Source organism: Falco peregrinus, chromosome 19, assembly GCF_023634155.1.
Source record: "Falco peregrinus isolate bFalPer1 chromosome 19, bFalPer1.pri, whole genome shotgun sequence".
In the NCBI taxonomy this organism is placed as follows: Eukaryota; Metazoa; Chordata; class Aves; order Falconiformes; family Falconidae; genus Falco; species Falco peregrinus.
The window spans coordinates 989919-1016071 of NC_073740.1; the positions used below are offsets into that span (position 1 = coordinate 989919).

General features: G+C 65.2%; 4 protein-coding genes and 1 long non-coding RNA gene across 14 annotated transcripts in view; 3 read left to right on the forward strand and 2 right to left on the reverse strand.

Annotated features, from left to right (window-relative positions):
• The window catches only part of LOC101913823 (cyclic AMP-dependent transcription factor ATF-7), a 69722-nt gene extending 63584 nt beyond the window's left edge, over positions 1–6138 (forward strand). For 8 of the 9 annotated variants that reach the window (XM_055792035.1, XM_055792034.1, XM_055792037.1 and 5 more), the window contains one exon: positions 533–6138. In XM_055792035.1, the coding sequence (XP_055648010.1) occupies positions 533–753 (221 nt within the window). In that variant the 3' untranslated portion in view covers positions 754–6138. The remainder of the gene's footprint in view (positions 1–532) is intronic. The other variant, XM_055792040.1, reaches the window with a different exon arrangement.
• On the reverse strand, positions 5688–7689 carry LOC129782867 (uncharacterized). The gene is made up of 3 exons (XR_008744987.1): positions 7519–7689; positions 6133–6242; positions 5688–5820 (listed from the first exon to the last, which is right to left on the reverse strand). It is a non-coding gene; the product is annotated as an uncharacterized LOC129782867 (long non-coding RNA).
• Positions 6239–7791, forward strand: NPFF (neuropeptide FF-amide peptide precursor). Its single transcript, XM_055792044.1, has 2 exons — positions 6239–7265; positions 7683–7791. Exons 1-2 carry the CDS (start codon positions 6847–6849, stop codon positions 7789–7791), a joined length of 528 nt encoding a protein of 175 aa, XP_055648019.1. The 5' UTR covers positions 6239–6846.
• Positions 7792–8061: 270 nt separating this feature from the next.
• On the reverse strand, positions 8062–13290 carry TARBP2 (TARBP2 subunit of RISC loading complex). Of its 2 annotated transcripts, XM_055792380.1 has the most exons (9): positions 13180–13290; positions 12330–12511; positions 11471–11576; positions 10779–10862; positions 10521–10593; positions 9808–9925; positions 9592–9719; positions 8679–8868; positions 8062–8527 (listed from the first exon to the last, which is right to left on the reverse strand). In XM_055792380.1, the coding sequence occupies exons 1-9, from the start codon at positions 13230–13232 to the stop codon at positions 8370–8372; spliced, it is 1092 nt and encodes a 363-aa protein (XP_055648355.1). In that variant the 5' UTR covers positions 13233–13290; the 3' UTR covers positions 8062–8369. The 2 variants fall into 2 exon arrangements, with proteins under 2 accessions (XP_055648355.1, XP_055648356.1); XM_055792381.1 differs by lacking the exon at positions 10779–10862.
• A 1457-nt stretch (positions 13291–14747) lies between these two features.
• On the forward strand, positions 14748–25606 carry MAP3K12 (mitogen-activated protein kinase kinase kinase 12). The gene is given in 18 exon segments (XM_055792445.1): positions 14748–14925; positions 17249–17400; positions 17402–17627; positions 17930–18113; positions 19119–19310; positions 20014–20172; positions 20570–20693; positions 20695–20729; positions 21137–21165; positions 21168–21244; positions 21829–21879; positions 21881–21939; positions 22142–22258; positions 22684–22821; positions 23287–23734; positions 24138–24208; positions 24346–24598; positions 25443–25606. Coding segments are annotated over 17 exon segments (2370 nt in total). The 5' UTR covers positions 14748–14925; positions 17249–17286; the 3' UTR covers positions 25536–25606.
• The last annotated feature ends 547 nt before the right edge of the window (positions 25607–26153 follow it).

Here is a 26153-nt window from a genome sequence, read left to right on the forward strand (position 1 = left end):
GTCTCTGGGCTAAATGGCCTTGAACCAAGTACCACGCCAGGAAACAACATGTAGGAAAGTTCATTTCTTATAATGAGGAAACAGATTTATTACAATAAAGGTTACGCTGGGTTTGCCATCCCTGGTGTGATGCCCGCGCTTCGTGCCTCCCTGGCAGCAGTGCGGCAGGACTCGGTGGTGTCTCCGCAGGACGGGGCCAGCCGGACCCGGTGGGTCGTTATGTCCCAACTCTAATCAGTTTTATTTCCAGTCCTCACTTGCTTTTGCCAAACAGCTGCTTGGGGTGGGGGGGGGGGGGCGCAGCATGGTGGGGGGGAGCTGGGATTCCTGTAGGGAGCTCCAGGCTGCTTTGGCCGGGAAGGTGAGTGTTAAGCAAATACCTGAACGGGTTTCTGCCCCTGCTGAGGCAGCAGCAGCCTCCCAGCACATCGCCCTGCTGCTCACACTGGTAGCAACGTGCACAGCCTCTCTCTAACCTTGGTTTCTTCTTTTTTCTGTTTCCCCCACCCCATCCCCTTCTTCTCTGGTCAAGCAGAAAGCCCGAAGGAGAGCTCCGAGCCCACCGGCTCCCCTGCTCCCGTCATCCAGCACAGCTCCGTGACGGCCTCCCCCAACGGGCTCAGCGTCCGCTCGGCTGCGGAAGCGGTTGCCACCTCAGTGCTCACGCAGATGGCGAGCCAAAGGACAGAACTGAGCATGCCGATTCCCTCACACGTCATCATGGCTCCACAGTCGCAGTCTGCTGGCAGATGATGTCACAGCCTGTGCATGTGACACGGAGCTAACCGCGAACTCCCAGCCGGAGAAACCGACCATAACCACGTCCCTGACGAGTGGGGGCCGATAAGGATTTTTATTTCTTTTTTTTTTTTTTTTTTTTTTTTTTCCAAGTGAGCTAAGGGCAGCTATGGCGCTTCTTACACTGCATAGCCTGTACAGATCCTGGCCCCCGCCGCTGCCCTGCCAGCCCTGTCCCCGCGGGGCAGCCGCGGGTTGAGCACTCTTCTCCACCCTTGGGTTGACGATCCGTCAACTCGCAGAGTCGCCCCAACAGACAGAGCCTCTTTGAAAAGCACCTTGAAAGGTTCGCTTTCAGGTATCAGTTACATTAACACTAAACCTCCATGCTTGGTGGATCCCCTTGGCGCTTTCACTCTTCCAAGTCCCCACCCCTCCCTCCTCCTCCACTCTCGGCAAAGGAAAACATAGCTCTTGGGAGGCTGTGACATTTAGTCGTGCTGTCAATGTATTTTATTTTTAACAGCATGCTGCTTCCAGGCATCTGCTCCCCCCTCTGCTCTAGCTACCTGAAACATTGCACCTTCGCACAAGAAGCCTCCTTGAGCTCCGAGGTTAAAGCGATCGAGGTTAGTCTTGTCGTCCACTCACTCCCAAGACACCAGCGACAGATTCTGGCCACCGTGGCAGTGTAGGCACTGTACATCGCTGTGTGCCCACCGAGAGGGAGAGGGGGACACGGGGCTGGGGGGTACATGTGTTCCTTGTCGCTTGTGCTGCACTGGGATCTGCAGCCGTTGACGTGCCGCACTCGTAGTGGGATGCTGGGGTCACTGGGGAAAAGGTACCGTCTGTTGTACAGCGGAGGCGCTGCGCTCAGTCTTCCTTACAGTAAATGGGTGCTGACCTGTGTCTGCTGGGGCTGGTGCAAAGGTGCTCCAGGAGGCACAGGAGAGGACGAGCCGGCCCACCAGGCAGGAATAATCTGAGTCCCAGGATTCATCATCTGCTCCCAACCTCACTGTCCATCTTAGCAAACAAATCCCTCCATTTCCAAGGATCACCTCCTTTACACATAACCTTGATGACCTTAATAATGGTGGCCTTAAATATTATGAATTAGTTGCCTGTTCCAAGGGGAGGGAGCACAAAGGAGTGTGTCTGCTCGCTGATCTTGTACCTCTTCTTGTGATTAGCTCCTGCTCTGGGTGGTGGAGCGCCTGTTGCTTCCCAGCCAGGGCAAACAAAGGATTCGCAGAGCTTCCAGTTTCATAGGACAGGTTAAAAACCCGGCCTTGACATTGAAAGGCGCTTGAAATCGGGTCCGTTTTCTTGCTGGGCGGGCGCAGCATGCGTGTGTGTCTGTGTGTGCATCCCGAGGCTGCCGCTGGCCCTGGGCGGGTGGTTGGAGTCGATAGTTTGGAAATAGGAGGGAGCAGGAAGGGGCTCTGTGAACGTTCGGGTCTTGGAAGGAACCTCGTCACAGCCCCGGGAGCTGCCTCGGCCCTTGGCCTTCCTCTCCTCCTCGGGACGCCCCCCCTCACCCAAGCTCTCACCCCCTCAGGTTGCACTCGCCACTTTTGAGCCAAGTTTGTTTGTCGAAGTCATTTCATTTGGCTTACCCAGACTTGGGAGGTTTCCAGGGACAGCAAAACCCAAAGCAAAGAAACCGGATCCCGTTAGATGGGGAAGTCCGGCGGTTTGGTTTTTTCGGTCGATGGGATCTGTCCTCTCCCCCTCTCCTCCTTTTCAGGTTTTCCTTGACTTCTCAGTAGTATCGGCCACGGCGTTCCTGGGTTTGGTTTGTCTTGGTGCGGTGCTGCTCGTGGCGGTGCTGCTCGTGTGCTTCCCTCATTTCTCTTGGGCGGCTCCGGAGGAGTCCTGTGTGTAACGGGGGGCACTTCGGCCTCGGCAGTTTGCCCCTCAGGTCCTGCGTAGCCCCCCCAGACCCGCCTTTTGTTTCTGTAAAGCTGCTTCTGCAGAGTCTGCGTGTTCAGATCTTTTAGCTCTTGCTGTGCCAACACGGGGGGTGCTCCTGCCGCGAGAGCGGGCTGTGACAAGAGGGACACGGGGTTTTGGCGTGTCTTAAAGATGTGCGACCTGGACGAACAGGGATTTCAGCCAGGTGAGGCACAGCGGAGGGTCAGGAGCTTTTTTGGGGGGCAGAGGGTTTGAAGGAGGTACAAGATCCAGCCCAGCCAGCTCGGCTTCCTCTCTTGGAGCTGCTGCTGGATACAGGCTGTAGCGCAGCGAGGGGGGATGGCAGAAACCCCCACGCACCTTCGCATGGTCATAAAAATGACCTGTCTTGCAGCAGAGGGTTTGCTGTCGTCGTCAGAGCTGCTCAGTTTGCGTCAGGGGGCTTGGAAACAAGTGTCTCGCTTGCTTTCTTTGACCGGGAATAGCAGGAATGACAAAAATGTGTTGTAAACATATTTGCTTCATGGCTTGGCAGCTGTCGGGTCCCATCCCTCGGTGGCCAGGAGCTGGGAGCCAGGAGCCGCGACAGCGGTGGTGCCTCCGGCAGCTCCGAATGCAGCACACCAGCTCCTCCTAGGCTCGCCAAGGGTTCGGCTCTGCAGAAACCCGACTGTCGAGGAAACGTGTTTGCAGAAAGAAGAGAAGGGAGGAACTGGGCTGACCCCACCACTGGTTCCTTGTTTGCTTCCTGGCGTCAGGGTCTGGTGGATGAGGCAAGGCAAGGAGCCGGGGGCTTTGTGGGCAGGGTGGGAGGAAGGAGCGGAAGGTGACATTGGAGAGGCAGCAGCTCTGGGACAGAGACACGCATGGCAGCGTTGGCATCAAACGCAGCAGCTTCCCCGACCCTTAGTTTTTGCCCCTGGCGACTGAAAGTAACCCGATGTTGTGTGCTCGGAGACCCGAGGTTGCCCCGCCAGCCCACGACGTGTCTGCATCCTGCAAAAAGACTTTCCCTGCCCCGACCCTTGAAACCTCATCACCCCACCAGGCATCAGTTCAGCCAGTAGCGAGTGGGGGACACAGCGGCTTTTCCTCCCCATCCCCCCGTGCCTCGGTGCTCTTGATGCCGTCGGTGCTGCCCCCATTCCAGCATCTCCCTGTCTCAGCTCCCCTCCACTTGTGAGTGCTTAGTGCCTTCAAAAATCTGCAAACCCATGAAAACGCAGTTGTAAAGCTCCAAACCTGGGCAGCAATAATCAGGGAACAAGTGTTCGACCATACCCTAACATTTTATTTTTTTTAATCTACAGGGTTGCAGCTTTCTCTTGTCCCCTTCGGGTATGTTTTACACCAGCAGCATTTGATACCGGCACCGCTGCTGCAAAAGCAGGTGCCGGAGCAGATTTCAGGTCCCCGTGTCTCTTGCTACCAGCGTCCCTGCTTGCAGGGGCAGAGGTGGAGCAGGAATTCACCCAGCCCGAGCAGGCTGAGCCAGCGGTGAGGAAGGTAGCCAAAACCTCAGCATGGCCCTTAGCTGGCACCTCTGCCCCAGCCAGCCTCGGGCAGCGGGGGAGTTCTCTGGTCCCACCCTGGTGGATGGATGGATGTCACAAGCTGTAAACATCACTGTGGAGCAGGTGGGTGAGGTCTGTCCCGTGTTGAGGTCGCAGAATGTGCCCGTCAGAGCTGATGCTGGGCCAGCCTTAAACCTCAGAAGGAGCTGAATGTCACGGGGTGGTTGTCACTTCTCCACCGGGAGGGACAGGTTTGGTTTTGAAGAGGTGACTCGTTTCTGGGCTCCCCAGAGAGGAGGGTACATAGGGAGCGCATCTTCCCACCAGTGCTTTTTCCAGCACCTCCACGCTGATGGAGCGGCCACGTGTGGATGCGTCGGGCTGCCAGTTGTGGTTAAAAGCCGGGGTTGATGTGGTCACCTCTCAGAGCCAAGCTGCCCGTGCCGCTCTGGGGAGCCCTCCAGGCAGCTCCGAGGAGCCCAGCGGCTGCTGGGTTTCTGCCCCACGTCATCACTTCTTTGGAGGCGGCTTCTCTAGGCCGGCGTGGCAGTAGCTGTGGAGGATGTGCTCTGGTTTTTGGTGGCGGTGAGGGGTGTTCTGTTTGGGAAGACGGACTTTCTGGCAGGTCGGTGATGCAGGGTTCCCCCCAGACCCGTGAGGATGGGCGAGGGTGAAGGTGGCTTTTTCGTCTTCCTATGCTGGCTCCATTCTCACTTGAAAACTTTGCAGACGCCTTTGTCTGGGTCAAAACCCCTCGATTTCTGCTCTAGGCTGATTTCTCCTGCTTTCAGAGGCTCTCAGGGGATGGCAGCCACCAGGCCGCTCCGCTCGGCAGCTTGCCGGGCACCTGCACTTTGCTCTGCCAGCCCTCGGGCCTCAGTGCCTTGACCGAAACCCTGGTGGGTGCCGGTGTCAGTCCTGTGGCTTCCCACAAAGCCCACCCGGTAGCCCTGCGTGGAGCACCAGGGAGCTCCATCCCTCCAGTTAATGGGGGAGAGTGATCCTGGGGCTCCTGGCGCAAGTGTGGAGAAGCTGTGCGGGGTCTAAATGTCGCGTTCAGCTTGTGATCGAGGCAGGGAGAGCCCGAACGGTGGCATCGGCCACTGGGAGTCAGGGCTTTATTGATCCGGCTTCGCTGTAATGTTGAATGGAAACAAACGGCTGAAAAACGTGTCCTGGGGCAATGCCGACCCCTGGGAGGGCTCCTGATGGAGGGGAGCACTCCCTCCTCTCCCTCCACTCCTCCAGGGGAGAAGAAGATCTCAGCAACCTCCAAATCCCTCAGGATTGAGGGGGCGGGGGGTGGGGGTGCCTCCTTTTTCCCCCCAGACTGGCTCCTTGGTTCTGGATTTCGATGGCTCAGCCAGCAGATTTGTCATTTTTGGACTTGCGGACCCGTTTCAGTTTGGTTCTCCCCCCCAGTTCCATGCGTGCGTGGGCTGCGGCAGCGGTGATGCTCTCCTGGCCCAAAACGAGCCCAGGAGGTGACAGGGATGTGACAGTCCCTGGGGACACGGGAGGAGCATCCTGGATTGTGTGTGAGTGTGTGTGTCCCAGCTGCTTTGTACGGTGAGCTTTGACGATCAATAATGGAAGAAGCCAAGAAAAAGGAAACCCCCCCAAAAGCATAACCACGAGGGTGTAGTATCTATAAAAAAAAATAAATAAATACTTATCTATGAGTATATACAGACCTATATAGACATATATCAACTTCCTGAATGGATGCGCAGCTCCTTATGCAACGAAATGGTTTTCTAGCTGTAACCCCTTCCTGCGGCCCCCCCCGGGCCCCGAGGGACCCCCCCCTCCGCACGGGCTCCTGTGAGCGGGTCCTCACAGCCCCCGCGGGGGCCTGGGGACGCGGGGGGACACGTCCCAGCCCCCCACCTCGGCCGTGTCGTACCAAACATGTAATGTGCCTTTTATTTATGCTGCAAATATAACATTAAAATATTACCCAGGAGCTGGTGGCTGCCGCCCTCTGCTTCACAGGGGCCCTGGCACTGGCTCGGCTGGGGACAACGCTGGTGTCACCTGTCCTGAGCGACACTCTTGGCCGTCACCTGCCTGGGGGTCACAGGGTGGGTGTCACAGGGCAGGGGGTGGCAGCACTGGCTGTGACAACCCTCAGCCATCACCTGGGTGACACCATCTGGCCCTCAGACCTGCTGGGGACACCGTGGGCTGTCACCCACCTGGGTGGCACAGCAGGTGAGGCTGCTTGGGGGGCCACGACGCCGCCGCAGTGGTCCAGGCCCCACCCTCGGGGCGAGCGTTTGGGGCGATTTCAGCTGGTTTTGGGTCGGAGGGAGCCCTTAAAACCCGGGCCAGGGCTGGCGGAGCCGGGGCCGCCCCGTCGGGGCTGCAGGAGCGCAGCGCGGCCACAGGGTGGCGGCAACGAGCCGCGGCGGGGGCCGGGTGTCCCGAGGACGGGGCGGGGAGGGGGCCCTCGCCCCGGGGGGCCTGGCCCGGGAACGGGGCCGATGCGGGGCAGGGGGCCCGGTTCTGGGGGGTCCCGGGACAGGGCGGAGGGTACCGGGGACGGGTGGGGGTCTCGCTCCGGTGACGCGGGCAGCTCCGGTGGGACGGGCTGGGGGGTCCCGGGCGGGGCCGCCCCCCCCCTCCCTCCCTCCCTCCCTCCGTCCCCGGGGGCGGCTGTCGCGGCTGGTAAATGGGTTTCATTAGCGGCGGCGGCGGGGCCAGGACTGATCCCCGCCATCCCCCGCTCCCCCCGGGACCCCCCGCGGCGGCCCGGCCCGGCCATAAGAGGCGGCGGCGGGGGGCGCTGGCGGGGGGGGCCATGGCGGGGCCGCGGCTGCTGCTGCTGCTGCTGCTGGCGGGGACCCCGCGCGCCGCCCGCTGCTGCCCCAGCCCCGGTACCGGCCCGGTGAGCCCCGACCGGGGGTTCGGGCTTCTCGGGGAGGCGGGGGCCGGCTTTGTGGAGGCCGGGGCTGCCGTGACCCCCCCGCGTTCTCCCCCTCCACAGGCCGCCGCCGCCCCCCCGGGGCCGCCCCCCGCCGCCGTCCTGGGCGCACTGCTCCGCTCCCTGCAGCGGCCCGGCCGCAGCCCCGGGCCCCTCCAGCCGCAGAGGTGAGCGGGACGGGGGGTGGGGGGACACCGGGGGGACCCCGGGGGGACCCCGCGGCTGGGGGGGACCCGCGTGGTTTGAGGGCACCAGCGGGGGGGCCGGGGGGGGGGTCCCCCTTGGTGTCTGTCCCTGAACTTCTCCGTACGCGTGTCCCTGTCCGTCCCACTGCCCCCGACTGTCCCCCCGCCCCCCCCCCCCCCGTCTGCCCCGCTGCCTGTCCCTGCCCGGTCCCGTCCCTGCCCATCCCCATCGTACCTGTCCCTGTCCGTCTGTCCATCTTCTTCCATCCCTCTGTCCCCTTTTGTCCCTCTGTCCCCATCTGTCCGGCCCCATCCATCCAAGCATCTGCATCTTCATCCGTCCATCCATCCCCGGCCGGCCGGCCGGCGGGTGCCAGCAGTGCCGTGTCCCCACTGCAGGTTGGGGCAGGGGGGGGCCCAGGCCCGGCTCAGCCCCCGCAGCTGGGACCCCCCGGCTGCCCCGTTCTGGACCATGGCAACGCCACAGCGCTTCGGCCGCCGCCGCTGAGCTCCGTCCGTCTGTCCCGGAGCCGTCTGTCTAGAAAGCCGTCCGTCCGTCCGTCCATCGGTCCGCGGCTCCATCTGCCACCCAATAAACTGGTGCCTCTCACCCCTGAACGCTCGCTCTGCTTTTGCTTCTGGGGGATGGAGGGGGGGAACCTCCCACCTTTCTGCCCCCCAACACTCCACACCTGCCCCCTGTGCCCCCCACCCCCAGCCCCCCCCGCAAAGAGACACCAACGCGGGGAGTTTACAAACCCCCCAGCTTTATTCCCAGGGGCTGGTTGGCGCCCGGGGACCCTCCTCGCCCCGGGGGGGCCAGGACGGAGGGCGCCCCCAGCCCTGAGGTCTGTCCGGGCTCCATGCTGGGGGGCCACGTCTGTCCATCTGTCTGTCAGCAGGTCCAGGGGCCCACAGGGTGCATCACTGGGGCCGGGGGTGTCTGGGTGTCCATGGGTGGGTCTGGGTGTCCACCAGTAGGTCCCAGCATCCATCCAGAGCTCTGCGCGTCCGTCAGTGAACCCAGGGGTTCGTCTGTGGGCCCCTCAGAGTGTCCGTGGGTCTGTCCAGGTGTGGGTGGGGGGCTCACTTGCCCCCCGCCATGATGCGGAGGTACTGGAGGGCGTTGCGGGCAGCCTGGGAGCGGGCACCGTCGCGGGAGGGGGCCGCACCGTGGCACACGGTGGCCGGCTGTGTCGACAGCTCCACCAGGCACTGGTGCAACCCACTGAGGCTCAACGCATCTGGGGCGGCAGGGGGGGACACACAGGGATGAGCCACCGTCACCACAGAGCCCCCCCAAACGCCCCACGACACCCCCGAGCGTGAGCCGGGGCACACATGGGGCTGGGGGGGTGCCAGGGCAGGGGGGGTGCCAGGGCAGGGGGCACTCACCGATGTCAAGGTAGCTGATGGCGAAGCTCTGCTCCTCGGAGAGCTCCTGCAGGAGGGCGCAGGCCCCTGCACCCATGGGTGCCAGCGGGTGGCTCCGCAGCTGCACGATCTTCTCGCCCGCTGAGTTGCGCAGGGAGTCCCAGGTGCAGCCAGGCGCTCGGCCCCGCAGCCCCTCCAGCCTGGGGCACGCCTGCAGGGACAGGGCACTTGGGGACCCGCCAGACCCCCAGTGGGGACACAGGGACCATCCGGACCCCCCCTCCAGGGATGTGAGGGGCTCAGGGACCACCCAGAGTTGCACACAGGGACACCCAACGGACACGGGGGCTCAGGGAACCTCTGGACCCCCAAGCGGGGACATGGGAACTGCAGGGACCCCGACACAAGGACACCCATGGGGGCTTGGGGAGCACCACGACCCCTGTGCAGCGACACCCCTGAGGGACAGCGGCTCAGGAACCACAGGGACCCTCTGTGGGGACCCTCTGTGGGGACACAGCAGCTCTGACACTGCCAGGACCCCCCACACGGGGACCCCCTTGGGGACAAGATGGCTCAGGGACCCCCATGTGGGGGCTGTTGGGACACACACCCCCTCAGTGTCTTCCTAGGGGACACGGGGGCTTGGAAACTGTGGGACCCCCCTCCAGTTCAGGGACCCTCCATGGGGAACACCCACAGCCACCCAGGGACCCCAAATCCAGAGGGTCCCCCCTAGGTCACCCTTGGGCGAGCCCTTGCCCTACTGCCACCGGACTTTGATCACTGGGGGTCCAGAAGCCCCAAAATAGGGGTTACAGAGGTGCCAGTATCCCCCACTGACCCCTCGGGGTAGCCATGTCCCCATTAACCTGCCCGGGGTGGCCTCGGGGTGCCCGTGTCCCCCATTAACCCCTTGCCGGCTGCGGGGTACCATGGAGAACTGGTCCTCCTCCACCTCGGCCTCGCTGCCCTCCCGCGGCTCCATGGGGACATTGTGGATCCGCACCAGCATCTTGGCGGCCGCGTTGCGCTTCGCCAGCTTCTTGGAGGTGCCGCTGCCTGCGGGGAGGGGACAAGGGACACCACGGTGAGCCTGGCACCCCGTCGTGTCCCCCCCACGCACCCAGGGGGTGCCCCAGCCCCCTACCGATCTCCACGAAGCGCTCCACGCGGCAGGTCATGGTGAACTCCTTGCGATGCGCCGGCCCCGACTCCTGCGTCACCGTGTACTCGGGCAGGCGCCAGCCCTTCTGCACCACCAGCTCCTGGGAGGGGGACGCAAATGTGGGGGTCCAGGGAGGGCAGGGCCACAGATCCCCCCTCCCAGAAACGGGGACAGCTGCCCCCAGAAATGAGCTGCCAGCCCCAAAATGGGCAGGGCCAGCCCCAAAATGGGTCTGCTGCCCTAAAAATGGGAATAACCATCCCTGAAGTTGGGATAACTGTCCCTAAAATGTGTCTGCCATCCCCAAAACAGGTGTTTCCATCCTGTTATATATACCCAAAATGGGTATAACTGTCCCCCAAACGGGGACAATCGTCCCCAAAATGCATCTACCATCCCCAAAATAGGGATAACCAGCCCTGAAACAGGGATAGCCAGCCCCAAAATGGGTCTACTCTCCCCAAAACAGGGATAACTGTCCCCAGAATGGACAAGAGCCCCCCTGGCTAGGCAGAGGCAGCCCCCAAAGGTCACTGCCACCCCCAGGATGAGTAAGGTCACCCCCAAAGGGGCATGGGCCCCCCCCAGACAGAGATTAGCATCCCCAAAACAGGCTCTTCAATACCAAAATGGGGTCAGCCCCCAAGCTGGAGGGGGGTATGTCCCCTCTTGTCCCCACCTATGGTGTCACCCACCTGCAAAGCCCCCACGGGGTTACACTCCGACTGGGGGGGGGACACGGGCGTCTTCATCTCCAGGGGGGTGCCCCTGCGTGGGGCAGACAGGCACAGCATGAGGGGGGCACGGCGGGAGGCAGCTCTAAGCCCCGCCAAGCCAGGACCCCCGCACTGGGGAAGCAAAGAGGTGTCAGAGGGTGCCGGGAGCCGGGGGGGGGGACAGGACTGTGCCCCCACTCTGCCCAGCCCCGGCACCTGGCCCCCCCACTCCATTACCTGGGCAAGGGTGGGGGCACGACAGGTGCCAGGGGGGCGGCCGTGGGGCCGAGCTCAACCGGGGGCTCTGGGGGGAAAGGAGAGCTTGGGGATAAAAGGTGAGACGTTAACGCCCGAGCCGGCCCCCCCCAGCACCCTCTCCCCGGCACTCCTTGGGGCCCCCAGCCCCCCAGATCCTGCCAGGCACCCCCAATTCCATTGCGACCCCCAGAGACCCCCTGTTATTCCCCCACACACACCACCAATTCCCTTGGCTCCCCTAAGACACCTGCAAACGCCCACCACACACCCCCAGACCTGCCTGGGTACCCTCAATGCCTACCCAGGAACCCCCAACCCCCCCAGATCCCTTGGAATGCCCAAGCTGCCCCAGAATCCCCAGTCACCCTGGGTAACCTCAAACTCCCCTGGATGCCTTGAACCCCCCCACAGACCCCCCCCCAACTCCCCCGGCGCTGGGTGCTCAGCACGCCTGGGGTACTCCCAAGCCCCTGGGTATCCCCAGACTGCCTGGGCATCCCAGCACCCCAGAGCACCCCACACTCCCCCCAGCACCTCAACACACTCAGCGCCCTCCCCTGGGAACCTGTCACCCCCCCAGACACCCCCCAGTTCCCTCCAAGCCCATCCCGCACTGTATCCTGACCCCCACCCTGACCCCCCAACACCCTGGGGACCCCGTGTCCCCTCACCTGGGCTCCTCGGGGGCGGTGGGCTCCAGCATGTCCCCCCCTTTGAGCAGCTTCAGGGCCACCTCGGCTGCTTTGTGCTTTGCCGCCTTCTTGCTGGGCCCCTGCCCTGGGGGAGACACTGGCTGAGTGAGGAGGGGGGGGACACCTGGGGCCCCCCCAGACCCCTCGCAGACCACAGGCTGTGATTAGGGCTGCTGGGGGGTGGTCCTGGGGGATCCCTCTGCCATAACCCCAGCAGCAGGGTGCCAGGGTGGGTCCCCGAGCATCCCAGGCGTCGGGATCTGAGACAATCCCCCCCAGAACCCACTTTTTTGGGGTCTCAAGGGATCTCTGAGTGTCCCAGACATAACGGTCCCAGGGGATCCCCCACCAAACACACTTTTTGGGGTTCCATGGGATCTCCATATGTCCCAGGCATTGGGGTACAGGGCAATCCCTCACTATGACCCACTTTTTGGGGTCCCAGGAGATCCCTGGGTGTCCCAGGCATGGGGGTCTGAGATGATGTCCCACCACAACCCACTTTTTGGGGTCCCAGAGGATCCCTGAATGTCCCAGATATCACAGTCCCAGCCGATCTTCCCCCCAGGATCCACTTTTTTGGGGCCCCAAGAGATCTCTGCGTGTCCCAAGCATCAGGATCCAAAAGCTATCCCCCACCACAACCCACTTTTTGGGGCCCCATGGGACCCCCAAGTGTCCCAAGCATCGGGATCCAAGGTGATTCCCCCAGCACATCCCCACCATCCTGGGGACAATCCCCATGTCCTCGCCATCCGCCCTGCCACATCCCAAGCAAGTCAGATCCAGGCCACCCTCTCCAGGCCATCCCCCCACTCCGAGGGTGTCGGGGACCCACCAGTGCAGCTGATGTCCCCAACAGTGACACGGAAGGTGAAGTTGGGTTGGTGGGCTTGTCCCTCGGCCTTCAGGAGGTCGTAGCCGGGAGTCTTGCCTATGCGCGTGCCATATTCCTGCAGCAGGCTGATGGGCGTCTTCCCGGGGTTGGCGGCCAGCATCTGCTCCAGGCTGGGGACAGGGCTGTCACCAGCCCACGCAAGGGTCAGTGGGGACAGCAGGGGTACAGGCTGGGGGTAGCGAGGTGGTGGGAGAGGCTGACACGGCCATGGCGCATAGGGATGTGGGGAGAGGGGTGGCATCGCCGCACGGCATGGGGACACAGGGACAAGGATGGAGCCCCCATGGAGCATGGGGACACGGGGACAGGGATGGAGCCCCCTCAACGCAGCCTGGGGACTTGGGAACAGGTCCAGAGCCCCCCCACGCAGCCTGGGGACACGGGGATGGAGACAGGCCCAGAGCCCCCCGCCCCAGCCTGGGGACAGGCCCAGAGCCCCCCCACGCAGCCTGGGAATACAGGAACAGGCCCGGAGCCCCCCCACGCAGCCTGGGGACACGGGGACAAGCCCGGAGCCCCCCGCCCCAGCCTGGGGACAGGCCCAGAGCCACCCCACGCAGCCTGGGGATACAGGAACAGGCCCGGAGCCCCCCCACGCAGCCTGGGGACACGGGGACAAGCCCGGAGCCCCCCGCCCCAGGCTGAAGCCCCCTCACACAGGCCCGGTGCCTGAGGGCTGGGCCCGGTGTAGGCCCCAGCCCACCCCTCCCCATTAAGAACCGGTATGGACGGGGGGATCCCGGGTTTGGGGGTCTATCCCGGATGGCGGGGGGCGGGGTGGGTCCGGTACCTGGGGAAGCCGCCGCTCCGCCTGGCCCCGCCGCCCGCCCCCTCCTCGCTCATCCCCGCCGCGCTCCGTCCCGCCGCCGCGCCGCCCGCGCCGCCAGGGGGCGGCCGCTGCGCGCCGGCGCGGGGCACGATGGGAACTTGGTGCCGAGGGGGATTCTGGGACTACGCGTCCCAGAATCCCCCGCGGCAGGGACCGCTGGGAAGGTGGAGGACACGGGAGGCGGAGCCATGTCGGGGGAGGGAGGCCTGCCTCAGTTTCCCCAATCGGGACGGGGAAAGGAGGGGTGGCAGGGACAGGAATGGACAAGGGACAGTGGGGACAATGGGGTGGGATGGGAATGGACAGACAGGATAGAGACAATGGGGTGAGACAGGGACTGACAAGGGTCAGTGAATGGGGACAGACGGACAGGGGTGGGCAGGGCATGATGGATGGGGACAATGGGGACAGGCAGGGTGGCATGGGGACAGATGGACAGGGACAGACAGCGTGGGACAGAGGGACAAGGGACAGTGGATGGGGACAGTGGGGACAATGGAGTGGGACAGGGACAGACGGACAAGGTGGGACAGGGATGGACAGGATGGGATATGGATGGACAAGGGACAACAGATGGGGACAATGGTGGGACAGGGACAGACGGACAGCATGGGACGGAGAGGGACAGGGGTCAATGGCTGGGGACAATGGAGACAGGCAGGGTTGGACAGGGATGGATAGAGTGGGGACAACAGGGACTGGGAGAGTGGGACAGGGACAGTCTGGGTGGGACTGGGATGGATGGGGACAGACAATGTGGGATGACGACAGGGGGCGGATGGGGACAGGGACAATGTGGTGGGGACAGACGGGGGAGGGCGGGCAGTGATGGGGACAGGCCAGCGGTGACAATGGTCAGACTGGGACCCGCTGGGATGGTCAAAGTGTGACAGGGACAGGGAAGGAGCTGTGGGGACAGTAGGACACCCATACTGGGAGCCCTGGGGACAGAGATGCCTGAACTAGAAGCACTGGAAGCAAACTGGGAGCACTGGGAACAAAACCGCACGCAGACTGGGAGCACTGGGGACAGAGGCACGGGCAGACTGGAAGCACTGGAATTGCACTGGGGCCCTGGTGTGATGCTGGGGCCAGCAGGGGATACCGGGGGGGTCCTAGTCCTGGTGTTGGGAGCTCCTGGGGACACTGGGGGGGGGTCCCAGTTCCCGGTGCTGGTGGCCCATGGGAGGTCCTGGTGCTCGTCAGAGCTGATGGGTCCCCGAAGCCAGGGGGGTCCCGAAGCTGGGGGGCCCCGGTGCCAGCGGGGGTGCCGGTGCCGGGCGGTCCCGGTGCTGGGGGGTCCCCGGTTGCCGGTGCCAGGAGTGCCGGTGCTGGGGGGTGCCGGTGCTGATGCCGGGGGTACGGATGCCGGTGGTGCCGGTGCCGGGGTGCCGGTGGTACCGGTGCCGGTGGTGCCGGTGGTGCCGGTGCTGGGGTGCCGGTGGTGCCCGGGTGATGCCGGCGGTGCCGGGGGTCCCCGGTTGCCGGGGCCGGGCCGGGGCGGGGCGGGCGGGGCGGGGCCGCGCCGAGCGCCGGGCGGGGCCGTTCCGCGCCGCTCGCCCTGACCGCGGCCCCGGCCCCGGTACCGGCCCCGCCCGCCCGCGCCCCGGCCCCGCCGGGCCCAGCCCCGGCCCCGGCACCCCCGGCACCGCCGACATCACCCCGGCACCACCGGCACCCCCGGCCGAGGGGCCCGCACCCCCCCAGGTACCGGCGCGGGGCCGCGGGCAGCGGCGGGGAGGCCGGGGGGGGGGCACGGCGGTGTGGGGGGGTAGGACCAGGGATGCGGCCGGGATGGAGGGTTGGAAGGGGTGTCCCGTGCTCCCCTCCCCCCGCCGCGCCCCCTCCCCTCCCCCGCCTCACAGGGCCCGGGGGGGCCGCGCCCTCCCCTTCCCCCTCCCCGGAGGCGCGGGCGGGCGAAGGGGGGCCCAGGGACACCAGCGGCCTCTTGCACACGCGCGTGCCCCCCCGCATGCGTGAGCTGCTTTTGCACACGCGTGAACAGCTCCGTGCACACGTATGACACCTCCGTTGCAGACGTGCTTGCACACGCGCGTGCAACGCCCGCAGGCATGCATGCCCCCCTGCATGGATGTGCGGCCCTTGCACTCTTGTGCACCGCCTTGCATGCACGTGTGCACCCGCTGCACACAAGAGTGCCCACCCCTTGCACCTGCTGTGCACACCCGTGCATGTGTGTGCACCCCTTGCATGCATGTGTGCATACCTGTGCACCCCTAACACACACCTGCACCACCTTGCACACGCGTGAGCACCCTCACGTGTCTGTGCATGCCCTCGCACCTGCATGTGCAACCCTGCATGTGTGTGCACCCCTTGCACGCATGTCTGCGCCCCTGCACACCTGTGCCCTCCCCGGCACCTGCATTGCCTTGCACACACGTGTGCACCCTTGCGGCGTGCGCAGCCCTGTGCACACACGTGTGCCCTGCTCCGTGGGTGTGCGCCTGTCACAGGCCTGTGCAGCCGCTTGCACACGTGTGTGCCCCCCACGCACAGGCGTGAGCCCCTCGCAGCCCGTCCCGCTCCCCCCACCCTTCTCCTTGTCGCGACAGGGCGCCATGTCCCGACATGCCATGTCGGTGGGGGCGCTCTCTTCCCCACTTCCCTCCTCCAGCTCCGCGCTGTCACGACATGGGGCCAGGGCTGTCGCATGTCGTGACAGATACACCCACACCCACACACCCGCCCCCCCCGGGATGCTGGTTCCCCACTTGTGCCTCAGTTTCCCCGTGCGGAGCTGCCGGGGGGGGTGCGGCGGGGAGGAGGCTGCATCCCTTACCGGGATGACGTCACCGCGTGACGTGATGTCACCACGGGGGGGACACGACACCTGGAGGGGCGGGGCGTCTTGTCGCCTGTGTCCCCCCCCCCCTCCCCCGGCCCCGGACGGCTGGGTCCCTCGGGGTGACAGTAAGCCCCGCCCACGCCCCCCCGCGGTGACTCACCCCCCCCCCCCACACCTAATTTTAGTGATGACCTCATCTGCCGGCTCCACTGTTGCCATGGCAACTCTACACCCCCCACCCCCCCCCCCCCCCCAATTTTCCGGGGAGCTGGATCGAGTCTGACCCACCCCCGGCCACCTGGGTCCCCCACCAGCCCTGCCTCAGTTTCCCCTTGTCACGTTTGCTCGCCGTGTGTGGCCTTGCACGCTTGTGCACACTTCTGCAAGCTCGTGCAGGCTCCTGCATGCTCTTGCATGCTTGTACACTTGCTTGCACGCTCCTGCACGCTCCTGCGTGCTTGTGCGCATGCCTGAACGCTCCTGCACACTCCTGCACACTTGGGCACACCTTTACCTGCTCATACACCCTCTTGCACACTCATACCTCCTCTTGCACGCTCGTGTGCCCTCTGTGCATTATGGAGGGCCTCTTCCAGCCCTCCTCCCAGCCAAGCGGGGCGCACAAGCGTAGGGGTGCATGCGGGTGTGAGGAGGGGTGCGCGTGTGCAAGGGGGCATGCATGCCTAAACTAGGGGTGCACACACAGTGTGGCATCAGGAGAGGGGGTGCATACACTTGTAGGGGTACACACACGTGTGCCAGGGGCTACACGTGCCTGCAAGAGGTGCCCATGGGCATAGGGCTGCACATGGGGGTGTAAGGGAGTGCACGTGTGTGTAAGGGGGTGCACGTGTGTGTAAGGGAGTGCACGTGTGTGTAAGGGGGTGCACGTGTGTGTACGGGAGCATCCAGGTGCAAGGGGGTGCTGATATGTGCTGGGGATGCACACACACGTGGGCTGTACACAGGAGTGCAAAGGGGGTGCAGGTGCATGTAAAGGGGTGCCCATGGGTGCAAGGAGGTGCACACGTGTGTGGGGCTGCACATGGGGTGCACAGAGGTGCACACGCGTGCCAAGGGGTGCCTGTGCATGCAGGGAGGGGCACCGGCGGAGCTGCACAGAGGCACGAAGGGCGCAGGCGGCTGCACGGGGGTGCCTATGGGTGCAAGGAGGGGGGGGGGGGGCTGCACCCCCAATCCCACTGACAGCCCCTCCCGCAGGCCAGGGGGCAGCGGAGGGGCGCGGGGGGGCCCCCGCCATGGCCTGCCTGCACGAGACGCGGACACCCTCGCCCTCGCTGGCGCTGGCCTCGGATGGGACCCCGGAGCAGGAGCTGACCCCTACGCAGTGCGTGCTGCGCGACGTGCTGCCCGCCGCCCCCCGCCGCCCCTGCCGCCCCCGCCGAGGCCTGGCCCCGCCGCGGGCCCCCCCGGCACCCTGACCTGGGGCCCGAGGGTGCGGGACCCCTGGCCGCCGAGGCCGCCCACCTGCGGTGCCAGGCTGGGGGGGGGTTCCTGGAGGGGCTTTTTGGCTGCCTCAAGCCCGTCTGGACCATGATCGGCAAAGCCTACGCCGCCGAGCACAAGCACCCCCAGGAAGGTGAGGGGGTGCAGCGTGGGTGCTGCGGGGTCAGGGGGGAGCGAGGGAGGATGCTATGGGACAGGGATTGGGGTGCTGGGGTGCAGAGGGTGCAGTGCGGTGGGGTGGGAGCCGTAGGGCTGGGCTGAGGGTGCCAAGGGGGGGCCTGCACCCAGGCTGTGCCAGCATGTGGGTGCCCCAGGGGTGCCGGGGTGTGGGTACCACGGCCGTGGGTGCACCAAGGATGCTGGTGTGTGGGTACCATGGCCGTGGGTGCCCCAGGGGTGCTGGTGCCTGGGTGCCATGGGTGTGAGTGCCCGCAGACCCCTGGGAGGTGCCATTCGAGGAGATCCTGGACCTTCAGTGGGTGGGCAGTGGGGCGCAGGGTGCCGTCTTCCTGGGCCGCTTCCATGGTGAGGAGGTGGCTGTGAAGAAGGTGCGGGACCTCAAGGAGACTGACATCAAGCACCTGCGCAAGCTCAAGCACCCCAACATCATCACCTTCAAGTGAGCACGGGTGCTGCTGGCACCGGCGTGGGGTGTGGGCAGGGGTATGGGGACACCGCGGGTACAAGGCATGGGGACAGCATGCACGTGGCATGGGGCATGGTCATGGACTGTGTATGTGGCATGGGCAAGCCATGGTCATGGGCACACGGCATGGACATGGCACGGACAAGCCATGGGCACGGGGCATGTGGGCACAGAGCACAGACACAGCACGGGTGTGGGGCGGAGTGTGAACATGCCATGGGCATGGGGCATAGACACGGGCATGCCGTGGGCGTGAGGGATGGAGGCATGTGCATGGCATGGGCATGAACGCAGCATGGGCCATGGATGCGCCATGGGCAGAGGGCATGGCATGTGGCGTGGCCATGGAGGACACCATGGGCACAGGGCATGACACGGCCTGGGCGTGAGCACAGCATGAGGTATGGACGTGCCACAGGCAAGGGGCATGGACACAAACATGACATGGACACGGCAGGGGCATGAGCATGAACGTGGTGTGGGCATGGACACAAACTTGGCATGGACATGGCAGGGGCATGGGCACAGAGGTCATGGACATGACATGGGCACGGGGCACCAACACAGCGTGTGCATGGGGAGCACCAGCATGGCATGGACCTTGGTGGGCAGGGCACAGCATGGGCACGGGGCACACCAGCGTGTCCCACGTGTGGCACAGGGGACAGCCACACATGGGACAGCTCTGTCACAGGCAGGGCACTCTCGGGGCAGGGCAATGTGGGTGCAGATGGGTGCCCCAGTATCCCAGTGCTACTGTGAGTCTGGGTGCAGTGGGGTGCCCACGGTGCAGATGGGTGCTCCTAGTGCCAATGGGGGGGCTTGGGTGCAGGTGGGTGCCCCAGCACTGGTGGGTGCTGGCAGATACCCATGCAGATGAGTGCCCTGGAGAAGAAGGGTGCCCTGGTGGTGCTGGGTGCTGCCAGGTGCCCTGGTGGTGCTGGGCAGCAGGTGCTGAGGGTGCCGCTGTGCCCGCAGGGGTGTGTGCACCCAGGCACCCTGCTACTGCATCATCATGGAGTTCTGCGCCCAGGGCCAGCTCTACGAGGTGCTGCGCGCCGGGCGCAAGGTCACCCCCTCCCTCCTCGTCGACTGGTCCATGGGCATCGCCGGCGGCATGAACTACCTGCACCTCCACAAGATCATCCACCGCGACCTCAAGTCACCCAAGTGAGGAGGGCTGGGGGCTCGGACAGCACCCATGGGTGCTGGGGTGGGTGACCCTGGTGATGGCATGCCTGTGGTGGGGACATGCATGTGGCAGTTGCATGATTGTGGCAGTGCCATGCCTGTGGTGGTGTCTTGTCCTCGGTGGCTGCATGCTTGTGGTGGTGCCGTGTCCATGGTGGTGACATGTCCATGGTGGTGGCATGTCCTTGCTGGTGCCCTGTGCCCATGGTGGTGCCATGTCCATGGCAGTTGCATGCCCGTAGCAGTGCCATGGCTGCGGTGGCTGTGTGTCTATGGCAGTGACACGTTCACAGCATTGATGTGTCTGTGGCAGTGCAGTGACTGTGCTGGTTGCTTGTCCATGATAGTTGTGTGTCCACGGCAGTGCCATGCCTGTGGTAGTTCCGTGCCCATGGCAATTGCTTGACCGTGGCAGTGCTGTGTCCATGGTGGTGGCATGCCACAACAGGACCATGCTCATGGCATTCACATGCCCATGACAGTGCCGTGCCCGCAGTGGTGCCACGTCCATGTTGGTGCTGTGGTGGTGCCACATCTGCGATGGTGTTGTGCCCATGGTGGTGGCTTGCCCCATGACCTGGTGATGCTCATAGCAGTTGCGTGCCCATGTCGGTGCCATGCCAGTGTCAATCGTGTGTCATTGGTGTGGTGCTGGCGTGGGCACTGACGAGGTGCCCCCCAGCATGCTCATCACCTACGACGACGTGGTGAAGATCTCGGACTTTGGCACCTCCAAGGAGCTCATTGACAAGAGTACCAAGATGTCCTTTGCTGGCACCGTGGCCTGGATGGCACCCGAGGTCATCCGCAACGAGCCTGTCTCCGAGAAAGTTGACATCTGGTGAGGACACAGGGACCTTGGGGACATGGGGACCTTGGGGACACCAAGGAGCTGTGGTGGCACTGGGGACACAGCAACACACGGGGCTTTGGGAGGCAGTGGGGACACTGGGGGGCACAGGAGGCACTGGGGACAATAGGAACGGGAGGACACTGCGGGGACATCAGGGACATGTGAGGCCTCAGGAGCACTACAGGGGACCAGGGATGGGGACATTTGGGGATACTGGGAGGGATGTTGCAGGGACAGGGGGACATCAGGGACCACAGGAGCAGCAGGGGACAGAGGGGACACCAGCATGGGCAGAGGCAGGGAGGGGACACAGGGCAAGGGGGGATGAGGGGGACAGTGGGAGGACGCTGGGAGTGACAGGGGCCATGGGTGCTGGTGCCCCCAGGTCCTTCGGGGTGGTGCTGTGGGAGCTGCTGACGGGTGAGATCCCCTACAAGGACGTGGACTCGTCGGCCATCATCTGGGGGGTGGGCAGCAACAGCCTCCACCTGCCCGTCCCCTCCGGCTGCCCCCGACGGCTTCAAGGTGCTGCTGCGCCAGTGCTGGTGAGTGCGTCTGTGGGGACACCCCACCATGGGGCACACTGCCATGGGGACAGCACAGCACGGGGGACAGCCCACTATGGGGACACCTCCCTTGGGGGACATACCATGGGCACCCATGCCATGGATGCGTCATGCCATGGAGGACCCCACCATGGGCACCCCACTGTGGGGACCACCATGAGGGACCTGCTGTTGGCACCCCAACGCGGGCAGCGCAGGGGGGGACCCTGGTCACAGTGGTACCCCCACCCTAGGGGTGTGCCCAGGGCCACCCATGCCAAGCTGCACCCCATGTGGCCTGTGCACCCTTCTCTGTGGTCCCCCAAAGCCTCAACACCCCCATAGCTCCCCCCCCCCAGCACCCAGGCACCCCCCCACCCGCACCCAGCACCCTGGCACTCCCCCAGGAACAGCAAGCCCCGGAACCGGCCGTCCTTCGGCAGATCCTGCTGCACCTCGACATCGCCTCTGCCGATGTCCTCTCCACCCCGCAGGAGACCTACTTCAAATCCCAGGTACCAGTACCCCAGGACCCCAGCACCCTGGGGACCGCCGGCACCCCCGGGACCCCCAAACCCTGCAGGAGACCTGCTGCAAATCCCAGGGACTGTGAGGGCTGCTGCAGGGACAACTGATGCCCACAGCAGCTGGTGCCCAGGATGCCCAGTATATCCCAGTGCTCGTGGTAGCCATGCCCAGTGTATCCCAGTGCCTCGAGTAGCTGCAGCCAGGTCATGCAGTGCCCAGGGTACCTGGTGCCTGGGGTATCTTGTGCCCAGGGTGCCCCCGGTGCCCAGAGTAGGTGGTGCCCAGTGCCTGGGGTAACTGGTGCCCAGGGTGCCCAGTGCCCATGGCAGCCGGTGCCCCGGGTGCCTGGTGCCCGTGGTAGCTGGTGGCGGGAGTGCCCCTTGCCCAGGATAGCTGGTGCCCAGTACCTGGAGTGCCCAGTGTCCGCAATAACTGGTGCCCAGGGTGCCCCATGCCCACGGTAGCCAGTGCCCGTGGTAGCCAGTGCCCAGTGCCCACGGTAGCCGGTGCCCGGGGTGCCCGGTGGCCACGGTAGCCGGTGCCCGTGGTAGCCAGTGCCCACATACCACAGGCGGAGTGGCGGGAGGAGGTGAAGCTGCACTTTGAGAAGATCAAGTCGGAGGGGGACATGTCTGCACCGGCTGGAGGAGGAGCTCATCAACCGCCGGCGCGAGGAGCTCCGGTGGGGCCCGTCCGCGGGACACAGGGACGCTGGGAACACGGAATGCTGGGGACACTGTGGGCATCAGGGGCGCGTAGAGGGACGAGGGGGTGGGGGTATCGGAGGGTGCCGTGGCGCAGGGAGAGCTGTTGGGTCCCTGTCACTTTGTGTGGTGGGTGCCATGGGACGCGTGTGCTGACACCACGCGTGCCCTGGGCGCTAGGCACGCGCTGGACATCCGGGAACACTACGAGCGCAAGCTGGAGCGCGCCAACAACCTCTACATGGAGCTCAGCGCCCTCATGCTGCAGCTGGAGCTCAAGGAGAAAGAGCTGCTCAGGTGAGGGGGCCCTTCCAGCACCCACCAGCACCCCTCGCACCCACCAGCACCCCCTCTGCCCATCCCATGGCCGCCCCATTGCCATGGTCAACACTACACCCACCCATGGCCATGGCCAACCTTACAGCCACCCCATGGCCGTGACCAACCCTACAGCCACACACCATGGCCAAGGCCAAACCAATAGCACCCCATGGCCATGGCCAACGCTGTATCTACCCCGTGGCTGTGACCAACCCTATAGCTACCTCATGGCCATGGCCAACCTGATACCTACTCCATGGCCATGAGCACCCCTATACCCACCCTGTGGCTTCCCTGAACCCATGGCCAGCCGTTACCCCATGGCCACTAGCCCAAGGCCATGGCCACCCCACCCCACGCTGCCTCCCCGGGGGTGGGTGCCCACGCGTGGCCCATGGCAGGCGGGAGCAGGCACTGGAGAAGCGCTACCCTGGGCTCTTCAAGCCGCGGGCACCACGGGGGCTCCTGCACGGCAACGCCGTCGAGACCCTCATCAAGAAACGCAACGTCCCCCAGAAGCTTTCACCCCACGGCAAGCGGTGCGGCCGGACGCCTGGGACGGGATGGGGGGTGGACTCTGGGTCCTTTGGGTGGGGGGGCTGGCGGGTCAGGTGCCTGGGTGCTTTGGGTTGGGGGGAGCATGGACATGGGGGTCCCTCAGGGTTGGGGGTGTGTCTGCAGACATGGGGGTCCTGGTGGGGCTGGGAGCCCGGACACCTGGGTCCTTTGGTGGGGGGTTCTGGGGGCTTGGGTGCCTGGGGTCTTTGGGGAGAGGGGCTGGCGTGCGGATGCTGGGGTCCTTTTGCGGGGGGGATGCTCTGCGGGTGCAGATCCCTGGGGTCTTTGGGGAGGTGGTCTGGGGGGTGCAGATGCTGGTGTCCCTTGGAGAGGTGGGATCTAGACATGAGGGTCCCTCCTGGCTGGCTGGGGGGTGTCCTAGGGGCTGGCAGACGCCTGGGTCCCCGTCCGCAGCCCTTCCCCTTGTCTGTCCCTCCCCCCCCAAGACCCGACATCCTGAAGCCGGAGGTGCTGCTGCCCAAGCTGGATGCGGCCATGGCACAGGTGGCCCTGCCGGGGTGTCCCAAGGGCCCCCCCTCGCCCGGGCGCAGCCGCCGGGCCAAGGGCCGCCATCGCAAAGCGGGACCCCGGGGGGGCTGCGGGGAGCCAGGCCCCGAGGCTGGACCCCCCCGGGGGCTCGCCGGCCCCCCTCCAACCACCACCGGCCCCGATCTCCTTGGGGGTACCCTGGAGGCTGTGGGTGCCCCCCCAGCCACGGTACCTGATGCAGGACCTGAGGGGGCAACAGGTTCCCAAGGGTCCCCCCCACCGCAGCCCCCCGTGCCCGGTGAGCCTGAGCGGGAGAGCGGGGCCGGCCGGGGGGGGAAAGTGGGGGCCGGGCAGCACCTCACCCCCGCAGCACTGCTGTACCGCGCGGCTGTCACCCGTGGGCAGGTGAGAGCCCCCGACACCTGGGTCCCTTCCCTGGGGGGCTGGGGAGGGGGCAGGACCCCCAGGTCCATCCCAGCAGGGGGAAGTGGGATGGATCCCTTCTGGGGAGGGGTTGGAGGGGGGGTCCCTCCTGCAAAGGAGGGATCAGGACCCTTGGGTCCATCCTGGGGGGGGGGGGGGGGGGGGGGCGGTGTCAGGGACCCCTGGGTCCATCCTCGGGGGGTTTCAGGACCCCTGGCTCCCTCCTGGGGGGAGGGGGCCAAGACCTCTGGGTCTCTCCTGGGGGGGCAGGAGGGGGCCAAGACCCGTGGGTCCTTCCTGGGGTGGTGGTGGGGGGTGAGGACCCCCGGATCCCTCCTGAGAGGCAGCAGGAGGACCCCAACGCCCCTCCCCGCCCCTCCACCAGAAGCGGGGGGTCTCATCAGAGGAAGAGGAGGGTGAAGTGGACAGCGAGGTGGAGCTGCCACTGCGGCAGAGGTGGGTGCTGACACCCCCGCCTCCCCGGGTGCGTTTGGGGGTCTGTGGGTGCTCAGGCACCTGGGGTAGGTGCAGGGGGGTCTGTGGGTGCCCGGACATGGGGGTCCTCACCCCTCCCAACACCCCTTCCTCCCCAGGTGGCCCCCGGGCATGAGCAAGCGCCAGTCGCTGTCGACCTTCAGCTCGGAGAACTTCTCGGACGGGGACGGGGACGAGGGGCACACGAGCGAGCCCTCGCACAGTGCCACCCCCGACGTGGGCAGCACCAACACGGACGAGCGGCCCGACGACCGCTCCGAGGACCTGCTCTCCCAGGGCTCCGAGATCCCCCTGGATGCCGCCGCGCCCCCCGAGGGTCCCGGCCGCCGTCATGGGGGGCTCAGCCCCAAGGTGATGCCCCAACCCCGGGGTGGGTGCCAGGGAGCACCCACAGTCCCCCAGGGATGGGTGACAGCATGGGGTGAGGGGTCCCTAGGGGCCCCCCAGGGCTGGAACTACGGGGTGGGGGTCCTCAAAGTCCCCCAAGATGGGGCTAGAGGAAAGGGGCCTCCCAGAGATGGGTGCCATTGCGTGGGGGTCCCTAAGGGTTGGAACTATGGGGTGGGGGTCCTCAAGGTCCCCCAGGATGGGGTTAGTCAGGGGAAAGGGGTCTCCCAAGATGGGTGCCATTGGGTGGGGGTCCCTAGGGTCCCCCAGAGCTGGGCACTATGGGGTAGGGGGTCTCCTGAGCCCCCCAGGACGGGGTTAGCAAGGGGAAGGAGAGGGGAGTCCTCCTCTATGGGGAGGGGGGGACCCACTGAGGAAGGCAGGACCAGGTGCGATGGGCAACGGGGTCCCCAGAGCCCCCCAGAACCAAGTAGTGGGGGAGGGGGTGATATCCCAGGGCCCCCCACCAAGGGTGGACATCATGGGCAGGTGGTCTCAAGGGCTCCCCAGGACATACCCCAGGTATCTCGGGGGGGGGGGGGGTCCCCCCGGTGTCCCCCAGGATGAAGTACTGTGGGGAGGGAGGGGTCTCCTAAATCGCTGGGCAGGGTCCCCCAGGCCCCCCCCTAGGACAGATACCATGGGGTGGGGATCCCCCAAACATTAGAGGCCATGGAGAGGGGGCTCCTCAGGTCTCTGCCCTGCAGAGGTGGGGGTCCCCAACACCCCCAGGACCAGCTGTGGGGCAGGGGGAGACCCTGAAGATGTTTAACCCCCCCCCATTTATGCCTGTCCACCCCACCCCCAGGTCTCTGAGGACTCTGACTGCGACAGCGCAGAGCTGGACCACTCAGGCAGCGGCGAGGGGCCCCCCCGGCCCACAGCCCCCCCCGGCCTGTGACCTGTCCCCACCACCACCACCCTGCACACCCCCCACTTGTACAGCCCCAAATATTTATATAAATATCTATCGATCTCTACAGAAAGCTCTGTGCTGTCTCTGTGCCTGGGGGGGGGGAAACAGGGCTCAGGGAGGGGGCACAGGGGTCACAACGGGTGTGTTGGGTTTTTTTTGGGGGGGGGGGGGGGGGGGCGCGCGCACAGCAAGAGCACGGGTAGATGTTGACTACCTCCCTTTTCTGTTTACGTAGCCCCTACCATAATAACCCCCACCCCAGAGGGGTTACAACCCAATGAGCTGTTTTTTGGGGGTAGGGAGGCAGCATATAAAGAGCTGAGCCCCCCTACAGTCCCACTGCTCCTTTACCAGTGGAACTGGGAACACTGGGTGGTGGCAGAGACCCAAGTGGGGGACAGCCGCTTTCACCCCTGTGAAGCAAAGGAGGGTCCCAGGTGGACGTCAGGCTGAGGGGGCAGGTAAAGAGGTAGAGACACCCAGCGGGGACACTGGTTTCCATTAAAGACCAGTTTGCAGGGTAGTGGGAAAAGGAGGGAAACCCCCCAAAATGCAGCTGGAGTATCAAAAAGCCTCCCCCCTCCCCCCTCCCCCCCCACCCCG

Bases quoted from the DNA above. Each gene is read 5' to 3' on its own strand.
- TARBP2 (XM_055792380.1), bottom strand. From the start codon at position 13,232: ATGAGCGAGGAGGGGGCGGGCGGCGGGGCCAGGCGGAGCGGCGGCTTC. The intron at 12,512-13,179 runs GTACCGGACCCA...GGCTGGTGACAG, and splicing joins CGGAGCGGCGGCTTCCCCAG to CCCTGTCCCCAGCCTGGAGC. The intron at 9,720-9,807 runs GTAGGGGGCTGG...CCCTCCCCGCAG, and splicing joins GGAGCGCTTCGTGGAGATCG to GCAGCGGCACCTCCAAGAAG.
- NPFF (XM_055792044.1), top strand. From the start codon at position 6,847: ATGGGTTTCATTAGCGGCGGCGGCGGGGCCAGGACTGATCCCCGCCAT. The intron at 7,266-7,682 runs GTGAGCGGGACG...TCCCCACTGCAG, and splicing joins GGGCCCCTCCAGCCGCAGAG to GTTGGGGCAGGGGGGGGCCC.